The sequence below is a fragment of the Microsporum canis genome, genomic scaffold (assembly GCF_000151145.1).
Source record: "Microsporum canis CBS 113480 supercont1.7 genomic scaffold, whole genome shotgun sequence".
In the NCBI taxonomy this organism is placed as follows: domain Eukaryota; kingdom Fungi; phylum Ascomycota; class Eurotiomycetes; order Onygenales; family Arthrodermataceae; genus Microsporum; species Microsporum canis.
Window position 1 is genome coordinate 1,533,194 of NW_003299163.1, and position 16,317 is coordinate 1,549,510.

The 16,317-nt window shown below is 49.8% G+C and overlaps 8 protein-coding genes across 8 annotated transcripts; 5 read left to right on the plus strand and 3 right to left on the minus strand.

Annotated features, from left to right (window-relative positions):
- Positions 1–102: 102 nt before the first annotated feature.
- On the plus strand, positions 103–2,189 carry MCYG_07772 (uncharacterized protein; the record flags this gene model as incomplete). Its single annotated transcript, XM_002843943.1, has 5 exons — positions 103–1,006; positions 1,062–1,230; positions 1,283–1,713; positions 1,770–2,012; positions 2,065–2,189. The coding sequence occupies 5 exons, from the start codon at positions 103–105 to the stop codon at positions 2,187–2,189; spliced, it is 1,872 nt and encodes a 623-aa protein (XP_002843989.1).
- A 27-nt stretch (positions 2,190–2,216) lies between these two features.
- On the minus strand, positions 2,217–2,871 carry MCYG_07773 (uncharacterized protein; the record flags this gene model as incomplete). Its single annotated transcript, XM_002843944.1, has 3 exons — positions 2,217–2,549; positions 2,605–2,769; positions 2,830–2,871. The coding sequence occupies 3 exons, from the start codon at positions 2,869–2,871 to the stop codon at positions 2,217–2,219; spliced, it is 540 nt and encodes a 179-aa protein (XP_002843990.1).
- A 1,158-nt stretch (positions 2,872–4,029) lies between these two features.
- Positions 4,030–6,476, plus strand: MCYG_07774 (heat shock protein SSB1; the record flags this gene model as incomplete). Its single annotated transcript, XM_002843945.1, has 7 exons — positions 4,030–4,127; positions 4,290–4,340; positions 4,395–4,521; positions 4,653–4,818; positions 4,885–5,592; positions 5,657–6,137; positions 6,202–6,476. The coding sequence occupies 7 exons, from the start codon at positions 4,085–4,087 to the stop codon at positions 6,468–6,470; spliced, it is 1,845 nt and encodes a 614-aa protein (XP_002843991.1).
- A 580-nt stretch (positions 6,477–7,056) lies between these two features.
- MCYG_07775 (ribosome recycling factor domain-containing protein) lies at positions 7,057–7,943 on the plus strand (the record flags this gene model as incomplete). Its single annotated transcript, XM_002843946.1, has 3 exons — positions 7,057–7,611; positions 7,684–7,854; positions 7,917–7,943. 3 exons carry the CDS (start codon positions 7,057–7,059, stop codon positions 7,941–7,943), a joined length of 753 nt encoding a protein of 250 aa, XP_002843992.1.
- Positions 7,944–8,222: 279 nt separating this feature from the next.
- Positions 8,223–9,423, minus strand: MCYG_07776 (conserved hypothetical protein; the record flags this gene model as incomplete). Its single annotated transcript, XM_002843947.1, has 2 exons — positions 8,223–9,232; positions 9,294–9,423. 2 exons carry the CDS (start codon positions 9,421–9,423, stop codon positions 8,223–8,225), a joined length of 1,140 nt encoding a protein of 379 aa, XP_002843993.1.
- A 521-nt stretch (positions 9,424–9,944) lies between these two features.
- MCYG_07777 (conserved hypothetical protein) lies at positions 9,945–10,226 on the plus strand (the record flags this gene model as incomplete). Its single annotated transcript, XM_002843948.1, has 2 exons — positions 9,945–10,089; positions 10,135–10,226. 2 exons carry the CDS (start codon positions 9,945–9,947, stop codon positions 10,224–10,226), a joined length of 237 nt encoding a protein of 78 aa, XP_002843994.1.
- A 1,225-nt stretch (positions 10,227–11,451) lies between these two features.
- MCYG_07778 (conserved hypothetical protein) lies at positions 11,452–14,411 on the minus strand (the record flags this gene model as incomplete). The annotated part of the gene is made up of 5 exons (XM_002843949.1): positions 11,452–11,818; positions 11,872–12,898; positions 12,949–13,230; positions 13,282–13,620; positions 13,673–14,411. The coding sequence occupies 5 exons, from the start codon at positions 14,409–14,411 to the stop codon at positions 11,452–11,454; spliced, it is 2,754 nt and encodes a 917-aa protein (XP_002843995.1).
- An 837-nt stretch (positions 14,412–15,248) lies between these two features.
- On the plus strand, positions 15,249–15,881 carry MCYG_07779 (FAM96B; the record flags this gene model as incomplete). The annotated part of the gene is made up of 2 exons (XM_002843950.1): positions 15,249–15,450; positions 15,508–15,881. 2 exons carry the CDS (start codon positions 15,249–15,251, stop codon positions 15,879–15,881), a joined length of 576 nt encoding a protein of 191 aa, XP_002843996.1.
- Between the last annotated feature and the right edge of the window lie 436 nt (positions 15,882–16,317).

Here is a 16,317-nt window from a genome sequence, read left to right on the forward strand (position 1 = left end):
GGGTCTAGCGCCTACACGAGTAAAAGGCCGTCTGCTAAGAAGCATCTCACCTCTTCTCTCTACTTCTCACCATCTCGTCCACCACTGCTAAACAGCGATATAATGGGTTCACACCCACAAGGCCGCCTTTTTCGGTTTAAGGGAAATGATACTCAATACCTCGAGTATCTCGAACGAGAGCTTCTTCAGGCTCAAAAGTACATCACATTAATCTGTCCCAGTTCTAATTATTCGGGGTCTCCCGGCGGGCTTAGGCCTTCTCTAGCAGGCGATGGTATTCGCGTTGCAGGGAAGTCCGGATCCCAAGGCCAGCTGGGACCTGTTGCTCTTGAACCCGCTTCACCCATTTCTCCCCCAGCGCAAGTTGAAAAAACAACGGACAATACCACTTGTTTCACTGGCAATTCTAACTCCAAAGTCGAGTTGGAGTTTATACCCTTTAACCCTGTTAACCCTTCCGTCTCTCCCCCGACGCAAGATAGCGGTAGGTGGAAAACAGAACTAAATGACCTCTTGTCGAATATCCAAGAAGCAAGAGATTGGGGCGCACCCGTCCCTCCGGAAGAGATAGATGGGTTACTCCTTCGATACAAGGTTCAATTCAATAGTGAAAGCGATGGAGTTTACGACAACGATAAAGGGGATAAAGGATACGATGAACCCATCCCCACGAGCACCGATGTGGCACCTGAATTTTATTCGTGGTATAAAAGCTATTATGCCTATGCTGCCCATACATCCAGAGCGTTAAAGAGCCACTCCGGGGCAGGAAGTCGATTGGCGTTTCGTGTCGTTATTGTGAGCTTAATGTGCATCGTTCTGTTGGATGTTGGCGTTTCTCTTGATACAGTGAATTCGATTTTAAGTTCCTGCTTTCCCAACCCCGAGAAAATGACCAAAAACACTCTCAGGGAATATCGGAGAGGAGCACGGTGGGTCAATTCACGTGTACTTCAACTCATTGAGGAGGGATGGTCAAATAGAAGCGCAGAGCTCTTCTTCCGATGTATGTATCCGCCGTGTAGTAGATATATCGCTTACAGCTAGCTAACAAAATACAGATGGGCGGAGTATCTGCCAGTATAAACAAATATGCGGAAATAAGAAGAGTGAGATACTGTTCATCACGGAATTAAGAAAAAAGGGGAAACCCGTGCCGCCGCTGGAGGGTGACCAGATGCCCATCTCTATTCCTTGTATCATTAAGCGCTATATTGGAAAATACGTCTCGTATGTCTGTTATACCATCCTCCTTATAAATCTTTGACTAATACTATCTTAGGCTAGAGAGGATCTGTGAAGTACTCTCCTATAAAAACCTTTCTTATAATTATGAATACACTGCCTGGATATACAGCCGGTTTTATTCTCCTGATTCTGACAAGACAACCTACCCCAGTCCTCCGCCAATAAGCCTTAATGATGACGATACTGGGGAGGTTAAGAGTGCCACAGAGACCCAGAGTTCGTTGATGCTGCCATCAGGCAGATCTGAAGGCGACATCAGTGACTACAGACCTTACACCGAAGGTGACCTAGATGATAGTGAAACTACCTCCACCCCTCACCCTAAAACGAATCAGAGGACAGATAATCCCCAGATGCCCGCGGATGCCGCAGAAACTCGCACGAAACAGACGAACAAGCGACCCTACCTGGCAGGGAGCGATAGTCGAGATTCACAGCGAAGGAGATTGAGCAGCGAGATAGAAGGTAAGCGACTCACCGGCTATGGTCCAGTGATCAAGTTGACACCAGAAATCCTTCAGGCATTCCTCGGGGTTCATCACACTCAGTTACTGAAGGGGCGACTGAATCTAGAGAGCAACCGTTCCTCGAGAATCAACCATCGCAACCAGATAATGGTGCCTGGCGGTTTCCTTGGGTAAATAATGCTACCTTGTCGAACACTGCGCAACTGCCTACGGAGACATTGTTTGAGTTGGATCCAAACTTTGTGATAGACTCCTTAGATACAGTGTCCCTGTATCAGTCGCCTCATACAACAACAAGTATGTGATATATATCATAAAGCATATCGTATAGAATACTAACAGCATATAGTTCGAGAAAATACGGATACAAGTATTGAATATTATCAAGTTGAACCAAATGCTCTACCACCATACGATCTCAGTATCAGATATTTTCAGCTCTTTGACTATCTTGCTTGGCCTTTGACCGCATAGCGGCGTTTAAATGCAGCCTTGGGCTAGCTATTTCGGCTTTTCCTCCCTTTCTTTCGCCATTTCCCCTTCCCCTATATGCTCGGTATACCCAGAATCCTCCTGTTGAACACCGATCAGAAGGAAATCCAACACGCCATCAATAAAAACCTGATCTTGGAAAACGACAGATGTTCCAATTCGAATTACTTTGTGTATCGAACCCGGGGCTCCAGGATATCCGGAGTATACCCTCGTAAAACCATCTGGTATACGAAGTGGATAAAGATAGTGTATGCTTTTACGGTCGCCATCGTGGATGCGGGTTGGCCTATCGTTGTCTCGAGTGCGGAATAGACGTATGAAAGCGGATGGTGGATATTTCTATCAGTTTCAAGTTAGATGGCGGATGTATTGCAAAGGGGTTTAACAGCCATACAAGTTTGTCAAACAAGCCTTGGAATTCCTGTAGAAACGTGTTGTCGATATTCAAATACACATCTCCCCGCCTCACAAAATCGTGTGTAGAGACAAGCCATTGTTGTCGAGCATCGATAAGACCCTTTAATTCCTCTGACAGCTCTCTAACTTCAATCCGGTTTGCCTATCAACTAAAATTGAGTGTTGAGAATTTTGATTATTATTGGCGGGGGGCACTTCATACCTCGGAACCAGCTTCCTGTTGGCTCTCTGGTTGACTTGCCATAACTATTGTAACTAGCGCGATGTGCCTCCAATATCGTAATATAGATAAATAAGCCAGCCAGAAGCCTTTATATCTGAATTGTCGCTTTGGAGAGAAAACCACTTCCTTTGCAGCAAATTACCCAGGCTACGGCTACCCCACGACGAAGCACGCAGCACGTGAAGAACAAGGTTGTCTCTGGGGATGTTTCTCACCTCGCAAAACGCCTTCATCTACTCCCGATGCATCTGTACCTAACATCTGTCTCTATTGGCGGGCAGGAAGGATAATTTATCTATCTTCGTGTGCAATCCGTGAGGGCCGTGGATCAGTTACCCTTCTGGAGACCACAGATTCGGACAAACTTGGCCAATGATAGAGCTCCTTAGATACTTCTTATATATCACGTAAGCTTAAAACCGTCAAATGGATTCGTCTCCAGAAATACGTTGCAAAGATCATTAAGCATCGTTTTTATCCAGTACGTCATGAATCGCGACCTAGGTTAGCTTATGTATAACGAAGCCGGAACAATCGAACAGAAGGCACCCCAAAAACATGCATGTCTGGCCATCTTTGATAATGATGATGTCGAAGCTAGTAACTATGTTTGGTACCGCCCGAGATGTTCCACTAGCGCTGTGATTTTTGATGAGAACAGCACGGACAGAGGTTCGAAAGATATCAATATATATATCAGTCTCTCTGCCGCCAATCAGCGGACTCGCCTTTTTGGCCGAATGGCAGATTCTGACAGATCAATAAAGCAGGGAGGCGAGTGATAATTAAGCTAGACATCTAACTATTTCGTCGAGGAATGGGTATTCCCAAGGCTTTTTTGTGAGAGCCAACACTGCGAAAAAGCTTCGTTGGTATAAGCACTAGATAGTCTTCATATTCATCTCATCTTCATCTTCATTCGTCTTCGTCTTTGAGGCCTTTTATATCACGTGACACATACCTATCTCGGCTAGCGTAAATTACAGTATTCTTCATACCTAAAAGTGTTCTTTCGTATTTTTCGTATTTTACTTTTTTTTTTTTCTTCTTTTTCTCCATATAAGAAAATAAAAAAAAATTCCACCACCGCTTTTCTCAACGCCCACCACGACCAACGTCCGACTTTTTCTTCTAGTCGTTGAGCTGCAAGAGACATAAAAACAAGACAGACGAAAGGATCAAGAAGACGAAACAATAAAGAAACAGTTTTCGCCTTTCTTTTCTGTGGCCCAGCATGACTACCGAATCTTACGACGGTGCTATCGGCATCGATCTTGGTAAGTGGGATGTCCATGCACAACAAGCGAGAATCGCAAAACCACAGTCGAGCAAGCAGAAGAGAGAGAACAAAACCGTCAAGAGAGTCTCTGGATGCTGCTGGTCAAGTGTGTTTATTCTATCTTTGGACAATTGGCTAATTGTGTGTTAAATTGCAACAGGCACCACCTACTCTTGCGTTGCCAACTATGAAGGCGCAAATGTTGAGATCAGTATGTGGGATAGCTTCGCTTTGCGCTGAGCGTGCCTGTTAACGTGTGAAATAGTTGCCAACGAGCAGGGAAGCTTCACTACTCCCTCCTTCGTCTCTTTCACCGAGGAGGAGCGTCTGATCGGTGAGGCAGCTAAGAACCAGGCTGCTATGAACCCAGAGAACACCGTCTTCGATATCAAGTGAGTTGGCTCTAGGGAGCGGACGGGGGGAGCAATTGCAAGACGGATGACGGTATTCTGTCTGGCGAAGTGTTCTCTCTATGTTTCGATGATCAATTGAGGATGGATATGCTAATATCTGGTGTGACCAGGCGTCTTATTGGCCGACGATTCGACGACCCCGTTGTCAAGAAGGATGTTGAGTCCTGGCCATTCAAGGTCGTTGAGCAGGGCGGCAACCCAGTTGTCCAGGTCCAATATCTCAATGAAACCAAGACCTTCTCCCCACAGGAGATCTCCTCCATGGTTCTCATGAAGGTACTATCTCTTACCTTATTTCTTTACAATTAATACGCCAATGGAGGGGCTAATTTTTCCATATAGATGAAAGAAGTTGCCGAGACCAAGCTCGGAAAGACCGTCTCCAAGGCTGTCATCACTGTTCCAGCCTACTTCAACGACAACCAGAGACAAGCCACCAAGGATGCTGGTGCCATTGCTGGTCTCAATGTGCTCCGTATCATCAACGAGCCCACTGCTGCCGCTATTGCTTACGGTCTCGGCTCTGGCAAGTCCGAGAAGGAGCGTAATGTCCTCATCTACGATCTCGGTGGTGGTACTTTCGATGTCTCTCTCCTTAACATCCAGGGTGGTGTCTTCACCGTCAAGGCTACCGCTGGTGACACCCATCTTGGTGGTCAGGATTTCGATACCAACCTCCTCGAGCACTTCAAGAAGGAGTTCACCCGCAAGACCAAGAAGGATCTCTCTGGCGACGCCAGAGCCCTCCGAAGACTCCGCACTGCCTGCGAGCGTGCTAAGCGTACTCTTTCCAGCGCTACTCAGACTACCGTTGAAATTGACTCCCTCTTCGACGGTGAGGACTTCAACGCTCAGATTACCCGTGCTCGTTTCGAGGACTTGAACGCCAAGATCTTCGCTGCCACCCTCGAGCCCGTCCAGCAGGTCCTTAAGGATGCTTCCATTGATAAGAGCAAGGTCGACGAGATCGTCCTTGTTGGTGGTTCTACCCGTATCCCCCGTGTTCAGAAGCTCTTGAGCGATGCCTTCGATGGCAAGAAGCTTGAGAAGGTGAGACTATTCCTAAATTACCTCCCCTACGAGTTTTGTATATCGTTACTGACGCGTATTCAAGGGTATCAACCCTGATGAGGCCGTTGCCTACGGTGCCGCCGTCCAGGCTGGTATCCTCTCCGGAAAGGCCACTTCTGCTGACACCAGCGACCTCCTTCTTTTGGATGTCGTCCCACTCTCTCTCGGTGTTGCCATGGAGGGTAACATCTTCGCTCCCGTCGTCCCCCGTGGTCAGACCGTCCCAACCATCAAGAAGCGTACCTTCACCACCGTTGTCGACAACCAGCAGACCGTCCAGTTCCCTGTCTACCAGGGTGAGCGTACCAACTGCGAGGACAACACCTCTCTCGGAGAGTTCACCCTCTCCCCCATCCCACCAATGAAGGCCGGTGATGCCGCCCTTGAGGTCGTCTTCGAGGTCGATGTCAACGGTATCTTGAAGGTTACTGCCACCGAGAAGTCCTCTGGCCGTAGCTCCAACATCACCATCTCCAACGCCGTTGGAAAGCTCTCCAGCGCCGAGATCGAGAACATGATCAACGGTATGTATTGCCTTTATATTTTCTCCCACTCTGCACGTCAAATGCTAATCAGTTTATTCTATAGATGCTGCCAAGTTTAAGTCTAGCGACGAGGCTTTCAGCCAGCGCTTCGAGGCTCGTCAACAGCTCGAGTCCTACATCTCCCGTGTTGAGGAGATCATCACTGACCCAGGCATGTCTCTCAAGATCAAGCGTGGCAACAAGGACAAGATTGAGTCCGCTCTCAGCGACGCCATGGCCCAGCTCGAGGTCGAGGACTCCTCCCCCGAGGACCTCAAGAAGAAAGAGCTGGCTCTCAAGAGACTCATCACAAAGGCCATGTCCACCCGATAAACGTTTGCGCGTAAGCCAAACCAAAAAAATCCTCCAAAAGTGCAAAAAAAGAAGACGAAAGAAGATTTTGATCTGTTTTGCAAGACATACATAATGATATGTGTTTTGTATACCATTTCAATGAGGGCTACAGCCCGGTGTGTGGGCGAACGATGGGATGAAAAAATGGAGTATGAACATGACCGTCCACCCAAAACTTGTTATGTCTCTTACCTTTTTTTTTTCATAATTCTCTTGATTTTTTGTGGGCTAAATAAAAACGGGATGACCTTTTACTTTGTTCCTCCTTTTGCTCTCTTGCAAACGCTTTTCTTTTACTTATTCCCTATGTTGTTATGCCTGTTATGTCCGTCCGGATGCTACTCCTTAGGCTTTGGTAGGTAGTGTAATGGATATATACTACAGAAAACATGTGGGCTTGTAGCATGAATCAATCATTAAACAGCTGTCTGTATGTAATATCGTAATCTCTTTGCGTAGGCAGACCATTTTATAAGGCGATGATGTAAAACTTTTTTATCAATATCAACAACTTCAATATTGCAACAACCAAACATCACTGCAAAAGCGAGCTCATAACCTCATCATGTCGAGTACAGCTCAACTAGCACAATGCGCTGCTCTCCGCAGCTTGTTACGAAATAAACGACTGCCTACTTTCTTTCCTCGACGCTCTATTCATACTCACACGACCACTAGCCATATACAATCTTTTGCCATCCTACACAACACAGGCAGACGCACACTGCAGCCCTGTACGATACAGACGAACCGTAAATTCTCCCAGAGCCCCGCCTTGCTGAAGAAGAAGGCCTCGAAGGACAGTTCGAAGGATAATGACAAGGCTGCAAGTTCAGGTGGTGCGGTAGAGGACCCATTCGACTTCGCTCCGCTGCATGACAGCATCAAGGATGCCGTGACAAGGTTAAAGGAAGACCTTGCAAAGCTGCGAGGGGGTGGGAGAGTCACTCCTGAAGCCATTGAGAACATACGAGTGTCATTGCACAAGGTGGGCGGTTCTGATGGTGGAAAGGGGAAAAAGGCCGCCAGCTCGGGCAAGGAGACCGTGAGACTGGGTGAAGTCGCATCTGTTATTCCAAAGGGAGGCAGAACGGTCTCGATATTGGTCGGAGAGGAACACGTGTGTATACCCTATGAGCCTCATACCATTCAGAGCTAAAGATATAGCCTGCTAATCAATTTTGTTGTCTAGGATGTTAAAGCAGTCATGTCTGCGATTACGGCCTCTGATCTATCGCTGAACCCCCAAGGAGATCCTCACAATCCACTTCAATTGAACGTTGCAATTCCGCCTCCAACTAAAGAATCTCGAGAACAGACGGTGAAGGATGCTAAAGCGGCTATGGAAAAGGCGTCTAATGCAGTACGTAATGGTCGTGCGGCTCTGAATAAGAAGCTGAAGGGTAAAGAGGTGAAGAAGGCTAGACCAGACGACGTACGAAAGGCCATTGACCAGATGGAGAAGATTGCTGAGAAGGGCCAGAAGGAAGTCAAGGATGTTTTTGATGTTGCTAAAAAGGCACTGGAGGCCTAATTCGAAGGATTATATCGTTTAGTGGGAGGGAATATGGCCTAAATTCATATATCGGAGGTTCGTTGCTCATTATATTGTACAATAGAATCAGAAGGATATCACTTTGGTAAAGACCAATCAATAAATTCGTACGATGAAAAAGTTATTGTTACATGAAATTTCTATATCAATATTATACACCCTAACCTGCCACCATTCTAAGGAGCGTTAGCCTTAGCAGCCTTTGCCTTCTTGAGAGGGAGATTCTGCACGAGTTTATCCATAAACTTCTGAGTGTGCGCGGTATGATAGGTGTGGTTGTTTGACAGTACTCTCAAAACATTCTCGAGGATAGGAGACGAATTGGTGTCGAGCTTGACTGGTTTGTCGTATGCTCCTCGGACCAAGGAGGCGATCATATCTGATTTTTCCTTCTCGCTCACGTTTTCGAACTCGACGTTAGCTGGCTCGACAGTCTCGCCTTTCCTTTGGCTGAGCTTCTCGGCATGCTCGCTGGCCAGCTTTTTAACAAATTCCATGGTTTCAGCTTTCTGCGTCTCACTAGAGAACAGCACTCGTTTACCCTCGTAGACTCTCTTGGCTAGGTCTTCGGGCAGATCAGTGCATCCAACATATGATTCACCAAACCATGATAACTTCTCATGGACGGTGCTGGTACTCGAGACCCCACCTGCAGCCAAAGCCGGCCATGTCTCCTTTAGTCTCTCGACGCTATACGGCTTTGGGTTGTAACGGACAGGTTTCCGTTTTTCCTTGGCCATGAGTTCCTCCTGGTAGGCCATAATCTCACCATCTATCTCAAGCTCTGGCTCATTTTTGTCTTCCTTGGCACCCCTGCGCTGCCGACGTTTATCACGGGGTCCTTGTCTTTTGTCGTTCCGAGCAAACCGGGAAGCACCAGGCATAGCTGGCCCTCGTCCGCCGCTTCCCCTATTCCATGTGTTTGCTCTTTGTCTGAGTCTCTCCTTCAGTTGATCGCTGTTCATTGATAGCATTGGTCCGCCAGGTCTGTTTCCGGTGCCCGGGGGGCCGTTTGGTCGAAAAGATCGGGTATTGAATCCTTGTCTATTAGGCGTAAATCGAGGGCTCTGCTCTCCCGCTCCATCCTGAGAGTTCGATGTCCGGTCGAAGACGTCCTGGACTCGTCGCACGGCCGCTCCTCTGCGGCTGGAAAAGTCACCTGAATTCGCGGCAGGCCGTCTCGGAGCTATACAGACAAAATAATAAGCATCTAGACATAGAACGGTCGAGCTGTACATTCCACTTACACGACTCGTTTTGTGGTTTGTCTGCTTCAGCATTGCAGCATGTCGATGTGAAGTCCCGAGTCGTAACAAGCGAATTTCTTGTCAATTGCAGCGCCCCTGTCGCAGGGCGTCGAATCATCTGGGCCGCCATGTCTGGCAATCGTTGCAGGTCCTGCTAACGATTGATTTATTCCAACCGACGCAAGTTTCTTTTCTGCTTCTTCGACTTTGAAGTTTCGCAAGAAAGTTTTGGGAGAAAATAGTCACGTGGTATTACGTATTTTATTGTGTATTAAACTTACCAAATACAGAACGATGGTAATATTAGTCATCCAAACAAACAAAGCAAACAAGCAAGTGTTCCCGATCTGGAAAGTTTTGATTTCATCTTTTTTTCTTCCTTCAAGAATTCGTTTTTTCTTCTTTCGTGACGGTCATAAAATCTGCGGCGCTGATTAAGTGTTCTGCTTTGCTCTGCCAGCCATTGGACATATATCCAGCATCGTAGCAAGATACCGTCCCTTGATACCACCCTGTCGACACTCCCCGTATCGGTAGAAACGGCAGTTCGTGTGCCCAAACAGGCAGACACAGCGTACGATCAAGGGCTCAGGCATAACTCTTACAGCACCGTACGCGCGTTGATACCTGCATCTACAGCGGTCAGCAACCATGATCCGCCGCAAGCCAACGGCTATAACGGTGACGTCCGAGGACATAATTGCCTTTGAAGAAGCACAGCTCCGCCGTCAACAGGAAATCATGAACAGAAAAGCCAACAAGACTGATTCCACTGGCACCAAGGCTGAGAATGACGGTACGCGAGATCGAGACGCAGACTCGCCGTCTAACTCGAATCGAGGAATCGATCCTAATGATGAGCTGAAGCCGTTGCCGGGTGACAAGGCGAGGATCGTGAGGACTCGAGACGAGAGAATTGGCGTTGGGCGGTAGCCTTCTAGAAAGACGAGGTTAGAACATTCCATACGAATACATGATGGGGCGCATGACCATGACTGCGAGAAGGTCTCGGACGATTTTGATGAACGGCATTATGATACCCATTTGTGCTATTTTTGTTTTTTTGGGGGGGGAGAGTACGTATGGTATGAGAGGCGGGATGGTCGGGACACCAATGCTCGGATATTGCATAATGGTTTGCAGGCACGAAATGATTGTTTTATGCTCATTGGGTATGGATTAAGGGCATGTCCCTACCTCTCGTGCTTGGACGGGGCTGTGACCTAAAAGGGCTATTCGGAATGGCCTGCATATGCATGAGCTTGAAATGCCGGATGATCGTGGGTATATACTTCATTTATATGCAAGTACGGTATTCCATGACTGCATGCAATTATCCTTGTGTTGGCCTTTCCAGGCGGGGCGCACCATGCAGTGAGCATGGGAGGAGTTTCGGAATATGCAGCTCATCACTGCATGTACATACATGGCTAGGCAACGTCTGTATTGCGCTTTTATTGAACGGGCCAGGAACCCAGCATACTCCAGGTGTTCGTGGGCAGTGCGGATATATCTCATCAGCTAATGTATACACATGTATGTCGATTGTTTAGTAGCCTGCTCTACTGTTCATCCACACACCATAGCCCGTGGAGCGGTGAAAGACCATATATTGTCCCGCATATCGATGTATAATCATAACAATCCCAATGATAATTCCTTTTGAGCACCAAGACAGAAAGGCGTGTATCCCTGCTATATGTATGCATGTATATGTATGCCAACTCTCCAGGAAGCAGCGGGTATCGGGGACATGACGGGACGATGTACCAAGTAAGTCAAGCAAGTCAATGATCCAGAGATAGGAAAAATAATATACATTGTATAGCCATCCGAGGCTTCTCCCTTTTTTTTTTTTAGTATAACAGCAGCATAGTTGAATTAGACGAGATAGGGAAAACGAGCGTATTATGAACTAAATGAAAGAGATGAGGAAAACGAGAATCCCAAGGCGTAAATCGTAGCATCGAGTATTAGATAGAGAGTGTCAAGGAGCAAAGCAAATGAATGGATGCAAAGCGGACGATCTTAAAATGCCATGAAGAACCAAACAAAAGAAAAGCGTATATCAGACAGATCCAACCACGATAACATGAAACCATAGCCAAAAAAAGAAAGCAAAACAAAGTAAATGATAGAAATGTATGGAGACCACTCTTCATCTTCTTCGCTTAGATTGTTCGTCGCCGTAACCGTCCGTATCGTCCCATCGCCTCTTTGCGCCTTCGGGATCAATGACGCTGGCGACGCTTCGTTGCCAGTCGCGCGCCCCCATGACGACGGGGAGCATGTTATACTGCTGAGTCGGCATGGAGACCTGCGTAGGCTGGTTTGGATCAGCCAACGGTATGAGAGGCTGTGAGTAGTCGGAGTACTGTGCCGCGGACGCAGGGCTGGTGTTGGGGAGGGATGAAGGAGGGTATAACGAGTGCGGATCAGGAACTGCGGTGCTGTTTGTGGAACTGGATGTGGCGGATGGCGGAGAGTTGGAGTTGATGTTTCCTGAGAAAGCGAGGTCCCATTGTCTGTGGCAGGTTAGTATATGTATAAGATACGTGATTGTGTAAGGTGGACATACGTTATAATTCTAGAAGGGTTCCAGCTGTTTTCGTCTACGAGGGGAACAGTCATGGTTGGTGGTGGACGGGTGGTGTCGTATGGCTGTAGCATGCTGTATGTGCTTGTGGCAGGCGACTCGAGCTTGACGCTTGTTTGCGTGGATACCGGGGGACTGATGGGATATGAGTCGGAAAAGGAGAGGCTCGGGGCACCGGCTTCGTGGGGCTCGCTGTAGGATGGAGAATGATATATCGGTTCGCTGACGGGCGATGGATGAACAGACTGCCCAGCCGGGCTACCGTACGGGAAAGTTGGTTTGAGCTCGAACGGCTTGGTGATATCGGCTGAGAAGGCGAGGCGGAGGGCAGCGAGCTGGGACTGCAGTTCGGTCATGGGCCATGATGAGCTACACTGCTCTAGCACCCGCATGTGGCGGGTAAAATATGATCGAGAGTCCTTGTTGAATTCCGGATCGGGAGACGTGATGGCAACCAGATGTAGCATGACACTGGTTAAGATGCAGTAGATGGAGAAATTGATGCCTCGCTGCATGCATAGGAAGCCGGATACCCCGAACGTGGAGAGCAGAGCCTCCTGCAGCCGGCACAGTGCCTTTGCCGAGCTGTAGCATATGGAGAAATGGTGTCTCCATTCTCCACCGGCGGAGAACGAGCTGGCGGCAACGAACTGAGGACGATGGAGCATGATCTTGGCCAGCTCAAAGTGCGAGTGCATGTTGGCGACGAAATGCGAGGGGATCCACGGCGGCGAGCCGTCCGGTGGGTAAGTGACCATGAGATCCGGCGGGAGGCTGTTATACCATGCTTCGAAGAGGGGGTTGTTCCGCACGAATTGTGGGTTGGCGCCCCAGTCCTTTGTCTTCTTTAGCCGATGGAAGACGTCGACTATGCGCCGGATGTTGAGAGCGTTGTGAACAAAGTAGCTGAACTGTCTCGATCGTTCGACCTCGTAGGCGTCGAGGTTAGGGATGTCCCACGACGGACGAACCTCTACCGTATCCGTTTCCACTCCGAATTCCGAGCGGCCTGTCCCGGTTAGTCTATGTGTATGTATATTTAAAATGGTGTGTACTCACCCTGAGGCCCTCCGACCATGATTTCCACTACCATGGTAGTCTGCCAGACACGCGTGCGAATGAGACACTCGACCGTATCGTAGCCACACAGCTTCCCCTCAGCATGGTACTGGTAATGCTGATGGAGTTCGAGGTCCTTGGACATGGAGATGATGGTCTTGATGGTCTGCCATGAGCGGTAGTAGTATCCCGGACGAGGCATCGCTTCTCGCGCCTTCATGAGGAGCAGAAGAGCCTGTACGGTGCTTAGACGGGGCGCTTCCATGAACTCGGGCTCGAATTCTACACCAATTAGTACGTAAACACGAAATATACTAGTTGGACAGGGCTTACTGTTGGAGAGCGCAAGCCACTTGGTAGCCTTTGCGGAATCGTTCAATGCCCTGGCGGAGCAGGCAAAGAGTGCGCTGAGGAGCAAGGGTGAGATATCCCACTTCTCGCGCCTCCACTGCTCGTAGAAGTAGTTTCGGGGTATTACGGGGAGGTAAGGGTGCAGATCATCAAAATAGACTCTGAGATACTCCATGGCCTCGGTGTCGGAGGGCATCAGCTCCGCGGGGAACTGGACTGACGAGTTGGCGCCATTGAACAGAGGCGGAAGAGACCGTTCACACTCTGCAAGGGCGGCCTGCGGTTTCGAGTGCTCTTTCGACTCTTGGTTGATGTAGGGGGCTTAACCGGTTAGCATGTTACTGCTACGCATGTACGAAGATAAAAGACATACCAATGCCAGTTTCGTCAATCTTGAGCTCGTTGAAGGCGGTGGTGAGGTCCTGGGGGGCCGTGGGAGTGCGGGGAGGCGGCTCAGCGACCTGTATGATGGGCTGCTGGGGCGTGGTCGACACGGGGAACTGTGGCGGGGGAGGAAGCTGGTTTCTCGGGGGTTGGGTAGAGGCATAGTGGAAGGAATGCTGGAGCGATCCTGACGAGGGGTCGATGGGGTGGTGGTAGAACCGACTGTCCTCTGTAGGGGAAGTGAGATAGGCCTGATGCTGCTGTTGATGCTGCTGCTGTTGATGCTGCTGCTGTTGATGCTGCTGCTGTTGATGCTGCTGCTGTTGATGCTGCTGCTGTTGATGCTGCTGCTGGGGCTGATAGAGCTGGGAGTCGCTCTCGTACCCTCGCAGGTCTCCGGTCCGTCTCGACGGTTCGGCCGGATAGTACTCTCGCGCGTGGAATGGAGCCTGTGTGCTCGCTATCTGAGTAGACGCAGTAGTAGCAGCAGTAGCAGCCGCAGCAGAAGACGAATCAGCAGCAGACGAAGAAGGTATCGGGGCTGCCGCAGTCGTGGAAGGCTGGGAGAAGCTGAGAATCTGCTCGTGGCCGGTGGGCTCGCCGTCCTGCTCGACGGAGGGCGGGATGCAGACGAGCTTGAGTCTGGTGCAGGCAGAGCAGGGCCAGATGTTGGTAGTGGCCGAGTCGCACTTGATCTTGCGCTTGCGACAGCCATTGCAGGCTCTCATCACTGTTTGAAGCTGTCAGTCTTCGTGTTCTCGTCTGGTTCTGCGTCCATGAAGCTACCTTTGAGTCGCTTGTGTCTGTTGTGCTCGTCAACGAAGACGTAATCTAACACAGTCAGTCTCTCTCCATCCGTCTCTTCCGTCACAGGCACTCACTCTTGCGGCCTTCATGGCGCTCCCCCTGGCCGGGCATGATGGTGCTCTGCATGGCTGTAGTCTTGTGAGCGCCGGAGATCTAAGACGTAACCGAGAAGACGTCGTTATATAGAGAGATACAGCCAAATATATAGACGAAGATGTGTAGTTTGTGTGAGAAGGTCGGTTGTTCCGCTGTATGGATGGATGGATGGATGGATGGGCAGACGGAGGCGACAGCGCCCGCCAGAGGAGGAGAAGCCGGTCAGCAGCAGGCGAGCAGGCGAGCAGACGAAGAGCAGAAGAGCAGAAATAAAAGACCTGGGATGAAGAAGAAGACCTGGGATGTTTTTCTGTGTTTCTGGCGCAACCGAGGGAGGCGACTTGTGGGTTCTTCTATACTCAAGCTGGTGTCTTCTTCCTCCTCTTCTTCTCCTATAGACTGATGGATCCCCTCCTGTGGACCGCCCAGAACTACTCGACCAGCATTTAATATCAGAAGGATATATTAAGGCTCCCTCACTCTCTGTCTCGCGCTCTCACTCAGTCTTGTCTGCAAGGGATTTTTAACTCGTTCCAGAAGCAAGGAAAAAGCAACGAAGACGCCGGCCATCAGCGGGACGAGCGAGACTCGTTTTGGAGGGATAGCCCAGTTTGCGCTGCAAGGATAGACAGGATCGAGACAAGATACAGAGAGAAGAGGAGATGCAGAACTCGAATCCGACGCTGTTGAGCGCGGCCGACCTGCCCAGCAGACAGCCGGCGGCGGCGGGCAGCAAGACGGTCGACAGCATCTTCCACCAGACGACGCAGACGAGCTCTGATCCGTTCGCAGAGTCCGTCTCGTCCGGCAGCGAGGATGGGGACGAGCTCATGGAAGAGCCCATCGACGAGCAGGAGATCTTTGGTGTGTCTTATCATTCTCTACTATACGACTACTTGTGTGTATGCTGATGGTGGGCAGACTTGATAGCGACGATATCTGACCCGGAACACCCCATCCCGCTAGGCGAGCTGGCGGTGGTCTCGCTGCAGGACATCTCGATCAGCCCGGCGCTGCCTCACAGCCCGTCCTCCCCGCTGCGCAAGGTCACCGTCCTGCTCACGCCCACGATCACGCACTGCAGCCTGGCCACCGTCATCGGCCTGGGAGTGCGCGTGCGTCTGGAGCAGTCCCTCCCGCCGCGGTTCAGGGTCGACGTCCGGCTCAAGCAGGGCTCGCACAGCACGGCAGACGAGGTCAACAAGCAGCTGGCCGACAAGGAGAGGGTGGCTGCCGCCCTCGAGAACGGCACCCTCATGGGCGTCATCCAGAAGATGCTCGAGACGTGTAGATGACGGCAAAGGCTCTGTCCCGTACCAAGGGAGTACCGGAGTACGGAGTACAGGAGGGTACAGAGTACAGATACCTCGATGACACGTCTTATGTACTTACCTCTCAACCGCATCCTGACAGCCACCGTCTCCTATTTACAGGCAGCCGAATTATTCACCCAAGCCCCACGCTAGAGCGTCGCCAAAACGACGATGCCGGAAGGGCTTTTTTTTTTTTTGCCCGTCTTTTCTTTTTCCCACTTTTCTCAGCTTCTGCCTTCCCGCCACTGGGAAACCGACGAGTGACCAGGAATGGGCATCCGTCGACTTGTCACCGTCGTCGTCTTACCCACCTGGCGATCTTGTTGACTTTGACCTTGGTGGCCCTGCAGGTCCCACCGTCGGAATCACACTATGTAGTACGGAGTATGTACATACACATGTCCAGGGGCGGTAGATG